The sequence below is a fragment of the Labrus bergylta genome, chromosome 11 (genome assembly GCF_963930695.1).
Source record: "Labrus bergylta chromosome 11, fLabBer1.1, whole genome shotgun sequence".
Lineage (NCBI taxonomy): Eukaryota > Metazoa > Chordata > Actinopteri > Labriformes > Labridae > Labrus > Labrus bergylta.
Window position 1 is genome coordinate 5645283 of NC_089205.1, and position 16886 is coordinate 5662168.

The window sequence follows — 16886 nt, forward strand, 5'->3', positions numbered from 1 at the left end:
ATCCATCCTCTTAATTGAATATGATATCAATAACATGTAGAATAAGACCTGTGGCATTTTTTTTATCGAGTTTAATAAACCACATGCAGAACCCCCCCCTTTTCTCGTTTAATGTTTGACCGACAGATGGCGCTCCAGCCAAACGTGTACGTAAACTATAAATGACTTTATTAAAATGCTCTATACATTTCTGCAGCTGCTTTCTCCAATTAGATAGTCAAACCAAAACTGAATTAATGATATAAATAATATAATATTAACAAGAATAATAATGAAACGTCTGCAGGATTTCAGCACAACGATTTTTTATTGAAATTGTGAGACAATCAAAAAAAAAAAACCCGGACAACCAGCATAAACAAGATACTTTCATCATCTTTAAATATATTTATGAATAGATATGAATGATGCGCCCGTTGAGGAGGAATTGCTTTGAATGTCTCCTGGCTGGAGTGAAATAACCTGAGGTGTTTTTATGAATTTGGAGCTCTTCCTCCCTCTGTCCCTCTGGATTTTGTCGGTGGATGCAGACTAAAACATGGCACACACGTCCTCTAAAACTCAGCGATGCTTCATACACAGTTTGTCAAACCAACAAGCGCTAAATAGCTTTTAATTTACAGTATATGTTCATGTAAAATGGGGGAGAGGGGGGGAGGAAAAGGAGAGAGAAGGAAAGAGAAAAAAGTAAAATTCGTAATATATACACGCTAATATACAGCCTTGAATAAATTAATACCAATTGCATATTCTTGGATCTTAGCTTTATTTACAGAATTGTTTTAATCTTTAATTACATAAATAGTTCAGAAACATTTTTTTTTTCTGGCATGAAATGATAAGAAGCGGCTCTTTTTTTCCTCTTCATCTCCATGCCTTTTTTGAAATAGTCAGGCCTTGAAACAAACAAAGTTTTTGGATGCAGCTTGAGACGCGATGAGGCTCCTGTTCATGTCTGAAGCCGGCTGCTTCAAGTTAACAAACTCGACACATCTTTATCAGTCTGTGGAGCCGCAGGCAGGCTAGACCGATATCTGGGGGCAGATACTGACCTTGTGTGGGCCAACTATGATATGATAAACTTTGATTGACTATATGTTTTATGTTGGAAAGTCCTGTAGTGGTAAATTTGTGTGTTATATATGTATTTAGTTAGGCCTAATTGTTAATTTTCTATATTATTTTCATTTTAGCAGAACAAAGATGTATCCCCGAGTTTCTATGATGTAAAGTCTGCCTTCAGGAAATACTAACCTGATAAACCTGGGACTCAAGGGAGAGTTTTGGTGTCTATGATGGTCCAAAATGACGTCTGAGAGGCCTTCAACCCTCATTTATCTATAATTTGAAACGTTCAATTTAATAATATGGACTTCAAGTTCTGTATTTCTGCAGCTTTGTTCCCGAAATACCAGTTCTCAGCCTTCACCGGGACCATATCGGCCTCACTCGTCCCAGTATCCATAATGTGCTGTACAGGACACTTGCACTTATAGTCCTCTGGTTTGTCTTCATCCCAAAGTCAGTGTTCATCACTTGGGAGAGTCAGCTCTTGGAGAGGGCTCCCTCTGACCCTCCAGGCCGCTCACCAGTCTCTGGATGCTCTGCAGCTCGTTCACCGAGTCTTTCATGGAGGTTTTAGGGGAAGAGGTCCTCCCATTGGACCCTCCAGTCTTATGGTTGCTGCTGTGGTGCTCCGGGGCTGGGCTGGTCTCCCTGCTACCCGGTTTGGAGGATTCAGAGCTCAGGTTGAGGCCGACCTGCTGCAGGCCAGTGGTGAGCAGGCTGGAGCTCTGTGACAGGGAAACCGGGAGCTGGTAGGGGTTGAAGCGGAGCCGGGGCCTGGATGAGTTAAGGAACGGGTTCCTGGAAAGCGGGTTGGAGGAGCTGGTAGCCGGGAGAGCTGAGGCCGAGGCCGCTGCTGCAGCCGCCGCCATGTAGGTGTACGGGTACGGGAAGAGACCGCCGAACGGAGGCATGGGGATGCCCTGGAAGACAAAAGAGAAAAGTGTTTGAGTGACTTTTTTCATTCTAGTCTATAAATAAAAATAATGAGGATTTTTTTTCTCTCCTGAGTTGTTATGGAAATACACTGCTCAAACAAAGGAGAGGAAAAAATCTTCTAAAACACTTTTATCAGAAAAATACATTGGCTGAAATATTGTAGTGCAAAGTTGTATAAGTGTAGACAGGTGAAATTTAACAATCAAATCCATACAGAAAACATCATTTAATCTCACACAATGCTGTTGTGCAATAATAAAAACATGTCCCTTTAAGAAGTATATTTTTTATCCACATTGGCTTCATGCAAGCTGGAAACTAAGTTTGAAGAAATCCTCCTTTGTGAATGTAAATGCTTTTGTTAAAGTCCTGCAGGTTTGCATGCAGAAACAAATGCAATTTTGCTTCTTGATCACTTTTCACTAAATGCACTATTTCAAACACATGAAGGAACATATATTTCAATGGCACACATGGTCCACATTAGAAGTTTTTTATTATTTTATATGATGTTTTCTGTTTGAAATCTGATGCTAGATGTCTCTTGATCAAATACAACCGTGTACATTGTTTAAGACTGCTCCATTTAGGTTTTAAACCACTCTACTTATAGTCTGTTTCTTTAATTTTTCAAGTGAAGTTCTGATAGGACCGTGCAAAGTGAGTTTTCTGGTCCTAAGAAGGTAAAACTTGACACCTAAACCTGTCTGCACTCTCACGTTTCTGTTCTTGCTGACATCGGCTCAGTGCTACAGGTGTCCAGGCAAACTAAATCATGCTCTGATTGGCTGATTCTTCTTACCTGTGAGGCTAGCATGTGCTGGGACAGATGGAAGGGGAAGGGGTTCGGGGTTCCTCCTGCGCCCTGGGAGGAGAGGCTGCCATTTTCCAAACCACCAGCCCCTGATACGGAGGCCAAAAGGTGACTCATGCCCATGGCCGAAAAGGCTCCGGGGGCCATGGCGAACTGACCCGGGTGAAACAACAGTGGCGATCCGGTGTTCAGAGGGTTAAAGAACTGCTGGCTATGCAGGCCAGACAGAGCCAGGCTTTGTAAGTGGCCTGGGCTGAAGTGCGAGGGGCTCTCGGTCTGGACCATGAGAGGGGAGAAGGTCTCCTTGCTGGCACTGATTCCTCCGGACTCTGAGTCCTTCGTCAACGTGTCCAAGGTGTCCTTCCTGCTCCTGCTTTCAGCTTTGTCCTTCTCCAGGTTCCTTACACTGAATAAAGAGTCCTCCTTCTTTTCCGTGCTGGGCCGCTCCCTCACGCGCTCCTCACACCTGGAGCTGTAGGGGGACACGGGTTCAGGTCCAGGGCTGTTTGAGGCAGTGCAGAGCTCGTCTTGATGCTCCATCTCCTGCTCGCTGTCAGTGCACGTTTTGTCGTCTAAAGCAAACGAATCATGGAGAAAGAGAGGTGTGAGCAAAGTGTCAAATTCACACCAATAGTACACACACACACACACACACACACACACACACACACACACACAAACACACACAAACACACACACACACACACACACACACACACACACACACACACACAAACACACACACACACAAACACACACACACACACACACACACACACACACACACACACACACACACACAAACACACACACACACACACACACACACACACACACACACACACAAGCTTGGCCACATAAGCCTGGTGGGAGCCTTAAAACTTTCAAAATCCCGTATTTCCCACCGTATGTTCATGGATTAGGAAATTAACATGTGGCCTGCATTTTAAAATAATTTTAAAAGTAAAATACATTAGATTCATTATTATTTAAAACTATTTAAAGCTTCTGTTTTCAAACACTTCAAATAATAATTGTCCAGACATAAATAACAGGGCCATTTAAATCTGCTACTTGCTTCTTAAGCTTTCAATTTATTAAAATTAGGAAATTAAAAACAACAGGATTAGACCGGAAAACAAAAACAAAAGATTAACACAATTAACTTTAAAGAAAAATGGAACAGAATAATGCCACTAAGAGCAGCACACACTGGTGATTATAAACTGTAATATTTCACATTAAAATCTTGATCAAATAATCCACAAAATGTAGACTGATTTTAGTGCTGCATATCAAGTTGTTGAATGTATACTCTAATGTGTTAAGCATTTATACACTGTCTGCTTCAGAACCAGTGATGCACTAAAAGATTGCATACAGGCTACCTTAATTTGCAATAACTATCATTATATTAAAAAAAGACAATAATTGATTTTCCTAAGGTTGCCAGTTATTTTCTCCCAGTCAAACTACCATCATTGTTTTGCCGATTAAACACAATAAAATTACTACATTGATTAAATGTAAATTCAGACATTTTAGCATCAATATCTCATCAACATACACTTTATAGTCATACTCAGCTAAATGACCATATATGGGCATTTAAATGGAAATAAATAATACTGCTCCTCACCATGACTTGGCCTGCTGAACCTCAGTGGGCTTGAACCAGCACCCAGCGGGGAGTGGACGGTGTCTCTGCCGGCTGGAGGATCACTGGAGGAGGCGTCCGAGTCTGCTCCCTCCCGGTCCCCCTTACACTGGTCCTCATACATCCGCAGTGACGGCATGGTCAGCTGTTTCCTGTCGGCGACACTATCATTATTTATAGTAATACTAATGTTAATGATAATAATAGTAATAATAATTATACAGATATCAATAATAATAATAATAATAATAATAATAATAATAATAAATCATGTTACACCATGACCTTGCAGGATATAAATATGGACACACACACACACACACACACACACGCACGCACGCACACACACTGAAATTTAATTATTGATAATCTCTGTAGGTGTTTGATATCTACCTTTTCTCTCTCCTCCCGTTCCCCGTGTCTCTGAATCCTTTGGCGAAAGGGTTGTTGTCGATCTTTAACTGTGTAATCTGCCAAAAACACAAACATTAAGAATACATTTTTACAATAAAGCCAAAAAAACAATTACAATTATTACAGAATCCACAGAGTTGTGGGTCAATTGTCTGTCTATACACCTTGTGCATGTTTGGATTAACACACACAGAAACCAGCGTGTTGGACAGGAGCCACAGCAGGCCTCACATTTGCATTATTAATAAAAGCGTAATGACGGAGCGTTATTCTCATTGGCCCCTGGAGGGAAATTCTGCCACGAAATATTCCTCTATGGGGGCCACAGAAGCCTTAGTCCCCCCAGAAAGAAAAAAAAAGCAGTGGGAGCAATACTTGAACAGATGACTATCATATCAATAATTAATAATGCGGTTTGGATCGCTGCTGCTGCTTCCCGGTTGTCTCTCGGTACACGCAGTCACGGAGGCGGCAGACGCCTGTGTGTCACTCGCACGTGCTTCATCTGGGCTCCTGGAGGCCTCATAGTGGCCCCGGAACAGGACGCTTCGGGGCGTTTTGCCATTTGAGCAGAGAGAGTATCTCGCAGCATCTGTCCACTGTGGCTGCAGGGTGACCAGCCTTTTAAATGCCCTCTAATCGATGGTGACTCTCTGCAATAAACTTTTACAACAAGAGATCCCCCCCCCCCCTCCCGCTCCCACTCCTCTACCTCACCCTTCGCCATCTCCCAGACCCCGCCGGACACAAGCTCCAATTAGCCTCATGGAGAAGGATAAAGAGGCAGTGGAGGGGGCTTATATTATTGCCATCAAATATATGAAAAACCTCAATCCAGATATGCTGGATTTTTGTAAACCAAAATCTAAGACTAAGAATGCCCTTTTACACACACAAATATAAAACCTCCTCTAAAATATTCCGGATGTAATAACCATACACAAACCTCGGTTTAGATATGGTTTATGATACAAGCATACATAAAAGCTCGATTGAGGTTTTCTTAATTTTACCCATGTACGAACCTCAAATCATAAATCAAATACCAATAGAAAAACCTCAATTCAATTATGCTGGATTTTCCATATCTCTACAAAACTTCAATTTATGTGTTGAATGTCTATACACAACCCCTACACGTCGATTGAAAAATACACCTGCTGAATGTGTATACCCATTTAAGGAAACTCTATTAAAATATATATATTATTTTGTAAAAACATCCATAACAAAATGCTAACATGTATTGCTCTTTTTAAGATATAGTGTATTTTTAGCAATATAAAATAACTCATTTCAGATGTGATGGATTTCATTCACAAGTAAAAAATGTGTTTAAAAAATTCTGGATTTTAATGCCATAAACAAAAAAAACGTCAATTCCGATATAGGCTACTGCGGTTTTAATAAACTCTTACATAACCTAATTTCAGAAGCGCCTGGTTTCAAAGCTATTTCATTAAACCAAAAAAAAATAAAAAAACACATCGTCGTTATTTAAAAAGAAAGAAATAATCGTAAAAAGTAAGATATTTCGGCCTTAATAGAACATTTAAAGCAACAACAAAAGCACACTTGCCACATTTATACGCCTAATTATTCACTCCTGGTCAAGGTAATTGCGCGTTTAAAGCGCATGGATTCCTGCTAACACACCGCAACACAACAACTTTGGCTTCAAATTTGAATTCATAGTCAGAGATATCAGCTACACCCACAAGTCCAGGCAAAACAGCAATTACAAAAATCAAGTGGGACATGGGAGTCCTCTGCAGGGAAATTAGGCGACCTACAAAATCAGATTAAGTCTTCAGGGGATGGCGCGGGGGGAGGGGAGGGGAGGGGGACGCATGTAGGACATTTATTATGCAAAGTATAGCAGCCATATTAGAGGCAGTTGGTGTAGTGTGTGTTTGCAGTGACTCACCTTGTCGTTCTGATACGCTGTCACGGCCACAAACTCGGTTTCCGGGAACACGTAGGTCCTGAAGGTGCTGTAGGGGAGCTTGAGGATATCGTTGGCCCGGACTATGTGGAACCTGGGCTGGTACTTGTGCATGGAGTTCAGGATTGTCTGGACCAACACACGTGAACAAACAGAGCTTTGGAGTAAATATCATGACATTTTGATGCCTCGCTTTGTTTTCTCCACATTAAAACCTCGACAGATCATCTTTGTTATTGATGCTGTTATAATTACTGTGTGAGCAGACTTGTCTGTAATTAGCGCGAGGCGAAGGGAAAAACCTGACCAGGCCACACATGTTGTCATGAGGGCTCACAACCACAGCAGAAAATGTGATTTGATGCAGTTTCTATCTTTCATTCATGTTTAATTTACCACCAAGTATGGACACATTACAGGCTGCTGTAGCCGGAGGGCCTGCTGTTTGACATGCACAACAGCATCCAACACAAAATATCATTCCAAGATACCCCCAAAATAAACCTCAAATAAAGCGGAAATCAATTCCATTTATAAGCAAGCAAATCGTCAGTTCCAGGTAAAATAAAGAGATGAAATCACAAATAAGCAACACATGCATGTGTGAATAAGTCGCGTACAAACAAACAAACAAACGTGCCTGTAAGCGATTGCAAATTTAGACTGACATGTAAATGTTGAATTTGTTTCCAGACGGAAGCACACTTTGCCTGCCAGTCAGATGGGCTTTCTCAGACATTTAACATTTGCCCCCATTGTTTTTATATATTCATTTAAGTGTCCTGTGCATGTTATTGAGGAGACACATCATGTGAAATGATAAAAATAGGTGGAATGATGTGCGTAAAACATGCACTTATTGCAGCATCCAGAACACATTGAATGCAAAATAAAACAGCAACCTAAACTCCACTATGCTATGTAGTGCACCATATGTATTTGTATGTGAGGTAACAGGTTGGATGGGGTATAAACACGTCTGTCAGCTCCGATATTTAAGCTCATTTAACGCCATTTCTCTGTTGCCAGATTTGAAGATACACCTCTTAATCCTCTTTCTAAACACTCAGCTATGATATGATGTGATTTTTTTTTTAAATTCCTAATAAAACCACGGAGAGAAATAAAGAATAAAAAAGTATAGCCGTGGTCTTAAAGGCCCTGAGCTACTGCTGCTGCTGCTGCTGCTGTACGGTTTGGATAAAGTCTGTGGATACGAGAGGAGAAAATGTAGGCTGATAATAATTTGGAGAGCTGCAAGGAAACATAAGCTCTGAGTATGTCAGCGACGGTGGGAAGTCAAGTGGCGACAAAGTGTCAACAGCTTTGGAAGTAATAACATCCCGCAGCAAATATTGCCTCATTTTTAAACGCATAAATGATTTAGTCTTAAGATGATTATTCACGCACTAATATGTTTATTGTATTTGTGTAAAAATGATCTACTTTTGCACATTTTTTTATTTGCATGCTGAAGTTTTAGTTTGAATTTAGAGCTTTTAAAAATAAAAATAATAATTTCACTGGCATTTTGTTGTTATTTTTATTTTGCTGCTGCAATGACCCACTTTGCCCCGAATGCCTCATGAAAATTTAATGTCATCTTAAAAACACATGAAACCTCCTGCCCGGTCTTGCAGCAGCAAACACCTCATAGTGTAAATATAAAAACATGTCCTTAGTGGAAGAAGAGAAAAAGAAATAAAACGTTTCTGTACTCACAAATCCGTGTTTGTCTGATATGTTGTTGGTCAGCTTGAGTTTATGGAAAGCAACAGGCTTGGCCATCCACTGCTCGCCGGTGGCCGGGCTGTCCGGGTGGATATACATCCTCTTGGGCATCTCCGGGTCGGCCTTGCCCGCGACCATCCAGCGAGAGTTGTGAAACTTGTAGCGGCAGTCGTCCGCCGCAACGATGTCCATCAGCAAGATGTATTTGGCTTTTTTATCGAGCCCGTTTATCCGAACTTTAAACGGAGGGAACATCCTCCTGCAGACGGACACAAACACACACACACATCGAGTCAGCCAAAACAGCAAGAACATGCACGCAACACCGGAATAATCGTGACAAAAGGAGGCCGTGAAGGCAACGCGAAGAAAACAAGAGGACATATTTTAATATTCACATATTACACGCAATTAAGCAACACAACACAATCACAGTGTAAGCGTGTATGTAGGCCTATGTGTGTGTGACTTGTCTTTCCGCCTGTGTTTGTGTGTGTATGTGTGTGTTGTCCAACTCGTGCACTACAAAGCTGAGCAGTATATTTATGACCACAGCTCTTCACGTCCCAGCTTTTTGAAGTGACAGCCTGTTTATAAAACCCAGAAGCTCTGCTGCCTCCTCACAATGCACTTTAAGGAGATAAAAAAAAAAAAAACGTGATAAAAGACCAGAGCAGATTTTACACCCCCCAAAAAATATTCCAAATATTTACTTTGATCAGCGGGAAAAATTGTCAGAAATATTTTCAAAATCAAATGACGCTTTCTTGTCTAATTGACTTATTTTGTAAAAAAAAAAAAAAAATGAAGCTAGCCTACTTTAAGTGTCCACACAGTTATTGGGCTGGAACTTATTTTATAAAAACAACATATTTAGTGTGAAACGTGAGGAAAACAACGCCAGTTCATTCTTTATAATCTAGTTATGCCTATTTTATTGTTCATTTATCGTGGAACAGGCTAATAATCAGAGGGGAAATAAATACGGTGTTGCAGAGGCCTGACACGCAGGCTGTCGCTTCTAAACGTTAATAAATCTCCTTAAAGCTTCTATAAAGTCGTCAGCTGGGATCCATTCTCTTCATAAATACACATCAGTGCTAAGATCGTATTTAAAAGAGAAAGAATAATAGTTGTGAGGGATTCCTACCTCCCGGACTTGGTAATAACCATCTCAGTCCCGAGTTTATGAAACTGGTCCCACAGATCCTTGGCTTCCAGTGTAACTTTGGGGTCGTCGTCTACTTCCTCCTCGGGCTCCAGGCTCTTCATGCTGCGGAGATGAGCCGCCTGATGGTGGCTGAGGGCCGGGTGGAGCCCAGCCTCCGCCGCCCCGGCCAGGCCGTGGTCTGGGATGGGCTTGGTGAGCGCCCCGGGAGGCAGACTGAGCGCCGGGAAGAAGGAAGGCTGCGCGGCCGCTAGAAAGGCGGACATGGGGAAGTCGGTCGGCCGGTGTGCGTGGAAAGGGTGATAAGCCATTGCAGTCCCTGTAAAAACTGGATCTCTCATCGGTGCATCCACAAAAAGCGAAGTGAAAATTTGAGATTTGTAGTGGTATTTCCCCCAAAACCCCGGAGCCGGTGTAGGTCCGCGCTTCGCGAGCAGTTTAGTTTGTGTTGTGCGCTTGAGAGGAGTCCGGCGCCGTGTCAAACACACAGCGCGTAATCAGAATGAAGAAAACAGCACAGAGTTGTGCTGATGTGTGCTTCCTTTGGATCCTCCGCCGATCGCTGAGCTGGAGCGGCGCGGTGTGTGAAGGCAGAGCCCGGCTGCGCTGTGTGCCTCACAGTTCCTCTGCTTTAGTCATCCCACACTGACTGGAGAGATGTGGCCCCGCTCACTGCAGATCTGTGACTATCTCACATGTCCTTCCTGCCTCCATCCCCAACACTAATGAACCAAGCCCCTTTGATTGCTGATTTTACGCTTTCTGGACCAATTGTAGGCCCCTATAGGCGTGGTTCTGACAGCTTCGGCCAGACTCTACGAGAGGAGGGAGGGGGGACAAGAAGGTGTCGGAAGCATTAGCAGTAAGAAAACATGTCAACAGAATAAAATATTAACCAATGACAGGAAAGATCGGGAAATCCCACCCCCATTTCCAAGCCAAACACCGGGTCAGCCCTCAGTTGTTGGCCGGTGGAGGCATCACCTCTCTCGGCTTGCGTTTTTAACAATGTCGCCTTCGGAGAACCTGTCCACAGACTCCCTGTCTAATACTCACCTTAATACAGAGGAGCAGCTCCACTTCTGCACGTTTAGCACTGTCTCTCAGAACAACTCATTCCAGTCAATCCGCGGCTCGCAGCTCCGGCTCCGCATTCCGGAGAGATTTATGTCACAGAGCTGCAGCTCTGCGCGTCGCTCTTTATAATAACAGACTTGTAATTATTCCATGTTATCGGCTGTTTTGACGCTTATGCTGGATTTCCCTCATACTAGCCTCGGCTATGTTAGCTGCACTCCAGCTTCACAGAGAGACATTTATCTGCGCGTTTTCCTGATCGAGCTGACGGGAAGAAAGCAGCAGCAGCAGCCGCAGCGTCATAAAGAGACGAGGCTGGAAAAGACAAACCCAGATGCTGCTGCGTGGAGACAAAAAGAGGAAACCAGATGAATGATGATGAGTGAATTTTGAGAGAAATCAGGGTGAGTGTTCGCTTTGATATAAACTCTTTGAAAAGGACATAAAAGTTAGTTCTCTTGGAGACTTTCTGGTGGAGACTGATTCTCAATGAGTTGAGGAAAAAGTTGTAGGCTATTCGTGCAGTTCGTGGGGATTACTGCAGAGTCTCGTTTTACTGCCACATCAAACATGCAGTGATGAGATGATTTAGTGCTCGGTCTGAAGCTGAGGGCAGGCCGGGCTGCAGCGTGTAATCTCCGACAGGTTGTATTTTGTCAAACCGAAGGACGGTGCGGGGCTCCGGGAGCCACGGGGCCCCCACCACCACCAGACTCTGTGCACTCTGCTCTGCTGAGTCTCGCCTTTAGATAACTGCAGCTCCCGATTAAGTCGGACTCAGTTTGCTAACGAGCCGCGCGGCGCCAGTCGCCACAATAAGAACAATCTCTTGTCTCTTTATATTTACCCTGAAGTCCTGCATGTGCGCGCCCCTCCGGCCCCTCAGCTGCAGCCCTCTCTGCGGCTCTGTTCCGCTCCTCTGTCTCGGTCATGACTCGGTGTCAGATGGGATTTTTTTTCTCTGGATAAACAGCTGCTCTCTCGGGGAAAGAAAAACAGTGCCACGGGCTTCACTTTGACCAAAAGTGAAACAAAAAGTGATAACCCTTGTGAATGAGGCTGTCAGTAACAACTGTGCATTTCGTATTAACCCTGGAAGTTAGCGGCGTCTCTGCGACTTCCTCTGACAGCCATACACAATCCTCAATGGCCATAAAAAAAAGTCCTGAACAATATTTATAAACCCTTTACTTAATAATTAGGTAAATCCACCTCAAGTAATTTCTAATTGGATGTAAAACAGATAGTAAAAAAAAAAGCCTGCTTTTGAGAGACAAAACAAAATAGTTTTCATGTCTTTTAATGATTTAAAAATCCACAAGGTTGCAGAAGCGCTTGTGTGGCAGATTCAGCATGTTATGTGATTTAAGAGCATGAAATGTTTGGACATCTCCGCTGCGTTACACACTTGTTGCCCGGCGTCCATCACACTGATACAGCCATGCGTAAAGTGCCAGCAGGCCAGGCAGGATGAGCCACACCTGAATGATGCCTAAAGGTGCAGGGAATACATTTTGTTTTGATATCAGACACAAGTCCCCAGAGCATCAAGTGTTCTATCATTGGAGAGTGTATTTTGACTCAGCTAGGTGTTGGACATAAGCAGTGACCTCACATACAGAATCATCAGGCATGTCTATAGTTTTCTTAGAGTTACAGATTGATGTGTATCTGCAAATATTAGTCCGGACATCATTGTTTGAACTGCAGCACCTTCAGATTTATGAAATGACAGAGATGAAACAGAGCGCCACAGAGTCAGACTTTTTCAGAGCTTTATTGCACAGAAAAAAAGAAAAAAAGAAAAAGATTAGCAGCATATGGAGGAGGATAACGGTTTTTCTGCCGGAATACTCAGCTGGATAATTGTATCAACAATGCTCGTGCAAATTAGTCACCATTTATTTGTTCTGTGCCGTCAGTGGTACAGAAATCTCCATTACGCGCGATTTAAAAGTCATTAAGTCCAGGGAGGAGGACTGCTCCGAGAGGAAGGGGCACTGCGCTGATAGATTAACATACTCTCTGTGCTGAGGATTAATGCGGGTAGACAGTAAATACGCCGCTCACACTTGTTCTTTGGGAATGGGTGTCATTTCTGGAAGTGGGGAAGCTGGATAATAAAGGATCTTGAGGCACATTCAGAAGCTTTCTAAACCCCAAATGTCTCATACGTTTATATCTCAGATAATTTCTGATCATGGAAATATTTTTTTATTATCTTAATCCATGATATGATTAAAATCAAGCAGGTTTGGAAGCTTCAATTTGAGATATTTCTGCGAAAAGTCGTCAGCCACCCTGCAAACATGGGCTAAAATTGTATGAGCTGCTTGCATGCCTTTTTCAATGCAGTAGGAAGTTGACTAAAGCCTCTGCGTGTCCTTGATACGCCTGTCCGGTACATAACAATAAAGCTGCAGATGTGAAAATATGCGTAAAAGCGCCTTCCGTCCCGCTGATTTGGCCCCTGTGCATGTTAGTGATCCGGGCCAGAGACGCTCTAATTACAACAGAACGGGGCAGTTTTGCGCCATATTCGTCCATAATCGAGTATTGTTTTTTCCTTCCTCCCCTCGACATTATTCCTTTCTTCCTTTTATCTCTCCATCTTCTCCTTCCATCTCCCTGCATCATCTCTTCGGCTATATTTAGCGGCTAGACTGAGGCCTTGGCGCCAGACCGTTTAAGACCTGTCAAAGTCCCTCATATTTCCCCTTGTCACATGGAAACCCGGCGACCAGCGGCCCTCTCCTCCTCCCTCCCTTTCTATGCCTCTCTCCTCCTCGTGCAGCCACCAGCAGCCCTCCTCCTTCTCCTTCATCTCCTCTACCTCCTCCTCCTCCTCCTCAGTTCACTCTGCTAAATGAAACATATCAATTCTCACTTTCCTGAAAAGAAAAACGCACACGCTGAACCGCGAGTCCATGTCATTTGAAACAACACAGTGAAAGAGATGCTTTTTGGGAGCAGACTAATACCTGATGCGTCTCAGCTCTTCCATAAAACAAACATTCTTCCCGGACATGACAAACTCAATCATGAACTACAACCACTCACATCCCAGTTTCCTTCCAGCCCTGTTTCAAACCTCCTACTCTCTGAGCTACTCCTCCTGCCTGTGTGCATGGAAGCTCTCGCTATTTGTGAGCATGGGTGTGTGTGACTAACAGGTGGACCACCAGGTGGGGGCGCTATAGTGACCCAGGGGAGCCAGAGCAGAGTGATAGAGCCATCACACCCACAGGCGTGATAGCAGCCGTCAAAGCTTTGATTCTCACAGAACCCCGGAGAAAAAAAACACAGTCATTTGAATGCTGTTATTTTTTTTCATTGCTGTTAATTTTGTTTTTTAACATCATTTTCAGGTTCTGAAATTGAAGTGGAATAGTGCTAAAGAAACTTGGGGACCCTTGGTTGGCCCTAAAACTCACTCCTCGAGCCGCAACATCAGCCTGTCCACAGGTGACGCTCTGCATATGCGCGTGCATTATTCATTGATTTTATGGCTGACTTTGGGAAACGTGCATCAAAATGTAAAAAGCCATTAACTTCTGTCCAATTTTCCTACTTGTAGCATAAAAAAAACAAAACTATTTTGTTGTGTGACAGCTGGTTGGAGGTTATCTTTCCGTTGTGCCCCCCCATTATAACCTTATATAAATCACCAAAAGAGTTTCTGAGGTACTTCAAGCTTCTTTCCCTGTATGTTCAACAAAATTTTAACAAAAGAAAACCTAATGTGATTGCACCAAAAGCATCTCTTCTGTCTGGACTGATAACGGCTTTAAAAAATGTTGCAGGTGCAGAAACTGATAACAAAAAAAAAAATACCTGTGCAAAAAATCTGTGACACAAGCATCCACTCACCGGTGACTTCTGTTCTATTATCATTGATTAAATATTTCAACAGGTAAATATCAACAAACATATCTCATTACATCACATCCATCTCCTCTGTATAAAAAACGGGTTTACATCATCACCTGGAATTTAGCATCCTCTCTGCACGTTTCACAATTATAGGCTACTATACGTTTTTATTTTTTTTAAGCTGTGTGTGTCTGTTTGGGGAGAAAAGGCCAACCGGAGTTCACATTTATTTCAGGTGCACGCCTACCTGACCGGAATCACCGATCATGAAAAAAGGCCTCGCTCTCGCTCGAACGAATCTGTTTAAAAATAGAGCTCAATATGCAGATTGTGAAACAATGATTCATTCCTCCATCTCCGTGTGTATTTTATTCATTTATCTTAGACATGTGTTGTTAATTTATTTCAACATTTTAAAATATATTTAAGTAGGCTATTTTGAAATAGAGCACAAACCCATTTCTCCCTGGCGCTAATTAGTAAATGACATATTTGTTTATGGTTGTTTTTAAATTAAAAAAATCTTCCTACACAGTTTCAGATTTCTCTGTCAGGAGAAGCTCTGAGCTTATTCTTAATCAGGAAACATTTCAGCTCCGGCGTTTTAATACGAACCAGCTGACATTATTTTATTACTTAATGTTCGTCGGGTCGCATTTATTCTAAAGCAGCAGAATAATCTTTTGTGTGTTTTGCAGATGTGTTGACAGCGCGGAGGAATTGAATTAGCAGCTGCAGCGGAGGGAACATTGGATCATATTAGGAGCGCGGCGGAGGCTTCACCTGCAGGCCTGCAGCCAGAGAGAGAGGAGGAAGAGGAGCACACACACACACACACACACACACACACACACACACACACACACACACACACACACACACACACACACAATCCCATTAAAAACTGTTACGTAAAGAAAATATCCTCATCTTTTCATCAAGACCAGAACGTAAAAAAATATCTTTGTTCAACAGTTGCTTTAAACAAACACATTTTACAGTGTTGTACAGTTCAAACAGCAGAATGGTAAGTTTAACAACTGTACATAAAAACCCCAATTTATTTCAGAAATTCACCTTAAACAAAAATAAAGATTCAACAAGTCCCAAATTCAGTCCCAATTAAGGCCGAATCGAACATTAGATAAAGTTTAAATATTTGATTTTAATCGCTGTAAAATCTCGTTGTATTACATTATATGAGTGATATAATGCTGATCTAAGCCATGATTAATGGTGATTTATTGCATGATTGAAAGCATGATGCATCAAGATCTTGATGCTCACAAATTACAGACCGATCAAGTCACTGTGACTTTATGAGTTTAGGCCTTTAATATGAGATCAGATTTTTTGTTCAAACATTTATTAATCTCTCTATAAGCAGAACAGTTTACAGCTTGATCTTGAATCATATAGTTCAGATACAAACATTTTAAAAGACACATGAAACAGTTTTATAATATTTGATGTAAAATCAATTCAGGAATAACATTCCTTCATTTTTAGTCTGTAAAATAATCACATAATGACAATTATTAACGGTGAGCCGCAGGCAGTTATGATAAATCATGCTTTTATTAGCAGCATCAAATCGATCTTTTTTTATAAAATCCTTGTAAAAAGTGTCATAACATGCAGGAAAGGAAGGTCTCATAAGGATTGAGTTAAATATAGAGATGATGGGGCCTTTTGCAATCCAAATAATTTATATCTCCCCTTCAAACAGCTTTTATAAATCATCTATCAGAATATGTTGTAAGAATTGATATGCGTTTATTATAGCCTTAAAATGTAGTCAAATGACTGTGTACAGGAAGATTGAACGTAAACCCTGAAACCTCTCTGAGATCACACACTAATGCCTGTGGAAGATTAATAATGTGGATGAAACTGAAGCATGAAACACATCTTTTCATGTTTCCTATTCACATTTAATCTCCATCAGACCTCACAGCAGCAAACTGACACTCAAATCGGCCTGATCAAGACACCTTCCTCACACTGCGCAGGCCCGGAAACAATGATGGAGAAATTTAGAGGCAACAAAAGTGTGTCTGTAGTCCAAAGAGCCCCGAGGGGCCACGCAGCGGCCTGCAGGAGGTGTGCAAAAAATATGCAAACCTTAGATATCAGCTTTCTTTGATAGAAATAATCAGGATTACACAGTGAAGTATCTTTGCAAGAAAACAATAATTAGAAA

At 42.1% G+C, this 16886-nt stretch overlaps 1 protein-coding gene and 1 long non-coding RNA gene across 3 annotated transcripts; one reads left to right on the forward strand and one right to left on the reverse strand.

Annotated features, from left to right (window-relative positions):
• Positions 1-288: 288 nt before the first annotated feature.
• On the reverse strand, positions 289-10556 carry tbx2b (T-box transcription factor 2b). Of its 2 annotated transcripts, none has more exons than XM_029280258.2 (7): positions 9716-10556; positions 8557-8824; positions 6817-6963; positions 4869-4945; positions 4458-4627; positions 2807-3390; positions 289-1988 (listed from the first exon to the last, which is right to left on the reverse strand). In XM_029280258.2, the coding sequence occupies exons 1-7, from the start codon at positions 10072-10074 to the stop codon at positions 1533-1535; spliced, it is 2061 nt and encodes a 686-aa protein (XP_029136091.1). In that variant the 5' UTR covers positions 10075-10556; the 3' UTR covers positions 289-1532. The 2 variants fall into 2 exon arrangements, with proteins under 2 accessions (XP_029136091.1, XP_029136089.1); XM_029280256.2 differs by having other exon boundaries at positions 4458-4639.
• A 522-nt stretch (positions 10557-11078) lies between these two features.
• LOC136180461 (uncharacterized) lies at positions 11079-15587 on the forward strand. Its single transcript, XR_010667114.1, has 2 exons — positions 11079-11214; positions 14179-15587. It is a non-coding gene; the product is annotated as an uncharacterized lncRNA (long non-coding RNA).
• Positions 15588-16886: the final 1299 nt, after the last annotated feature.

Bases quoted from the DNA above. Each gene is read 5' to 3' on its own strand.
- tbx2b (XM_029280256.2), bottom strand. From the start codon at position 10,074: ATGAGAGATCCAGTTTTTACAGGGACTGCAATGGCTTATCACCCTTTC. The intron at 4,946-6,816 runs GTGAGTCACTGC...TGTTTTTGGCAG, and splicing joins CAGCGTATCAGAACGACAAG to ATTACACAGTTAAAGATCGA. The intron at 3,391-4,457 runs GTGAGGAGCAGT...CGTTTGCTTTAG, and splicing joins GTTCAGCAGGCCAAGTCATG to ACGACAAAACGTGCACTGAC.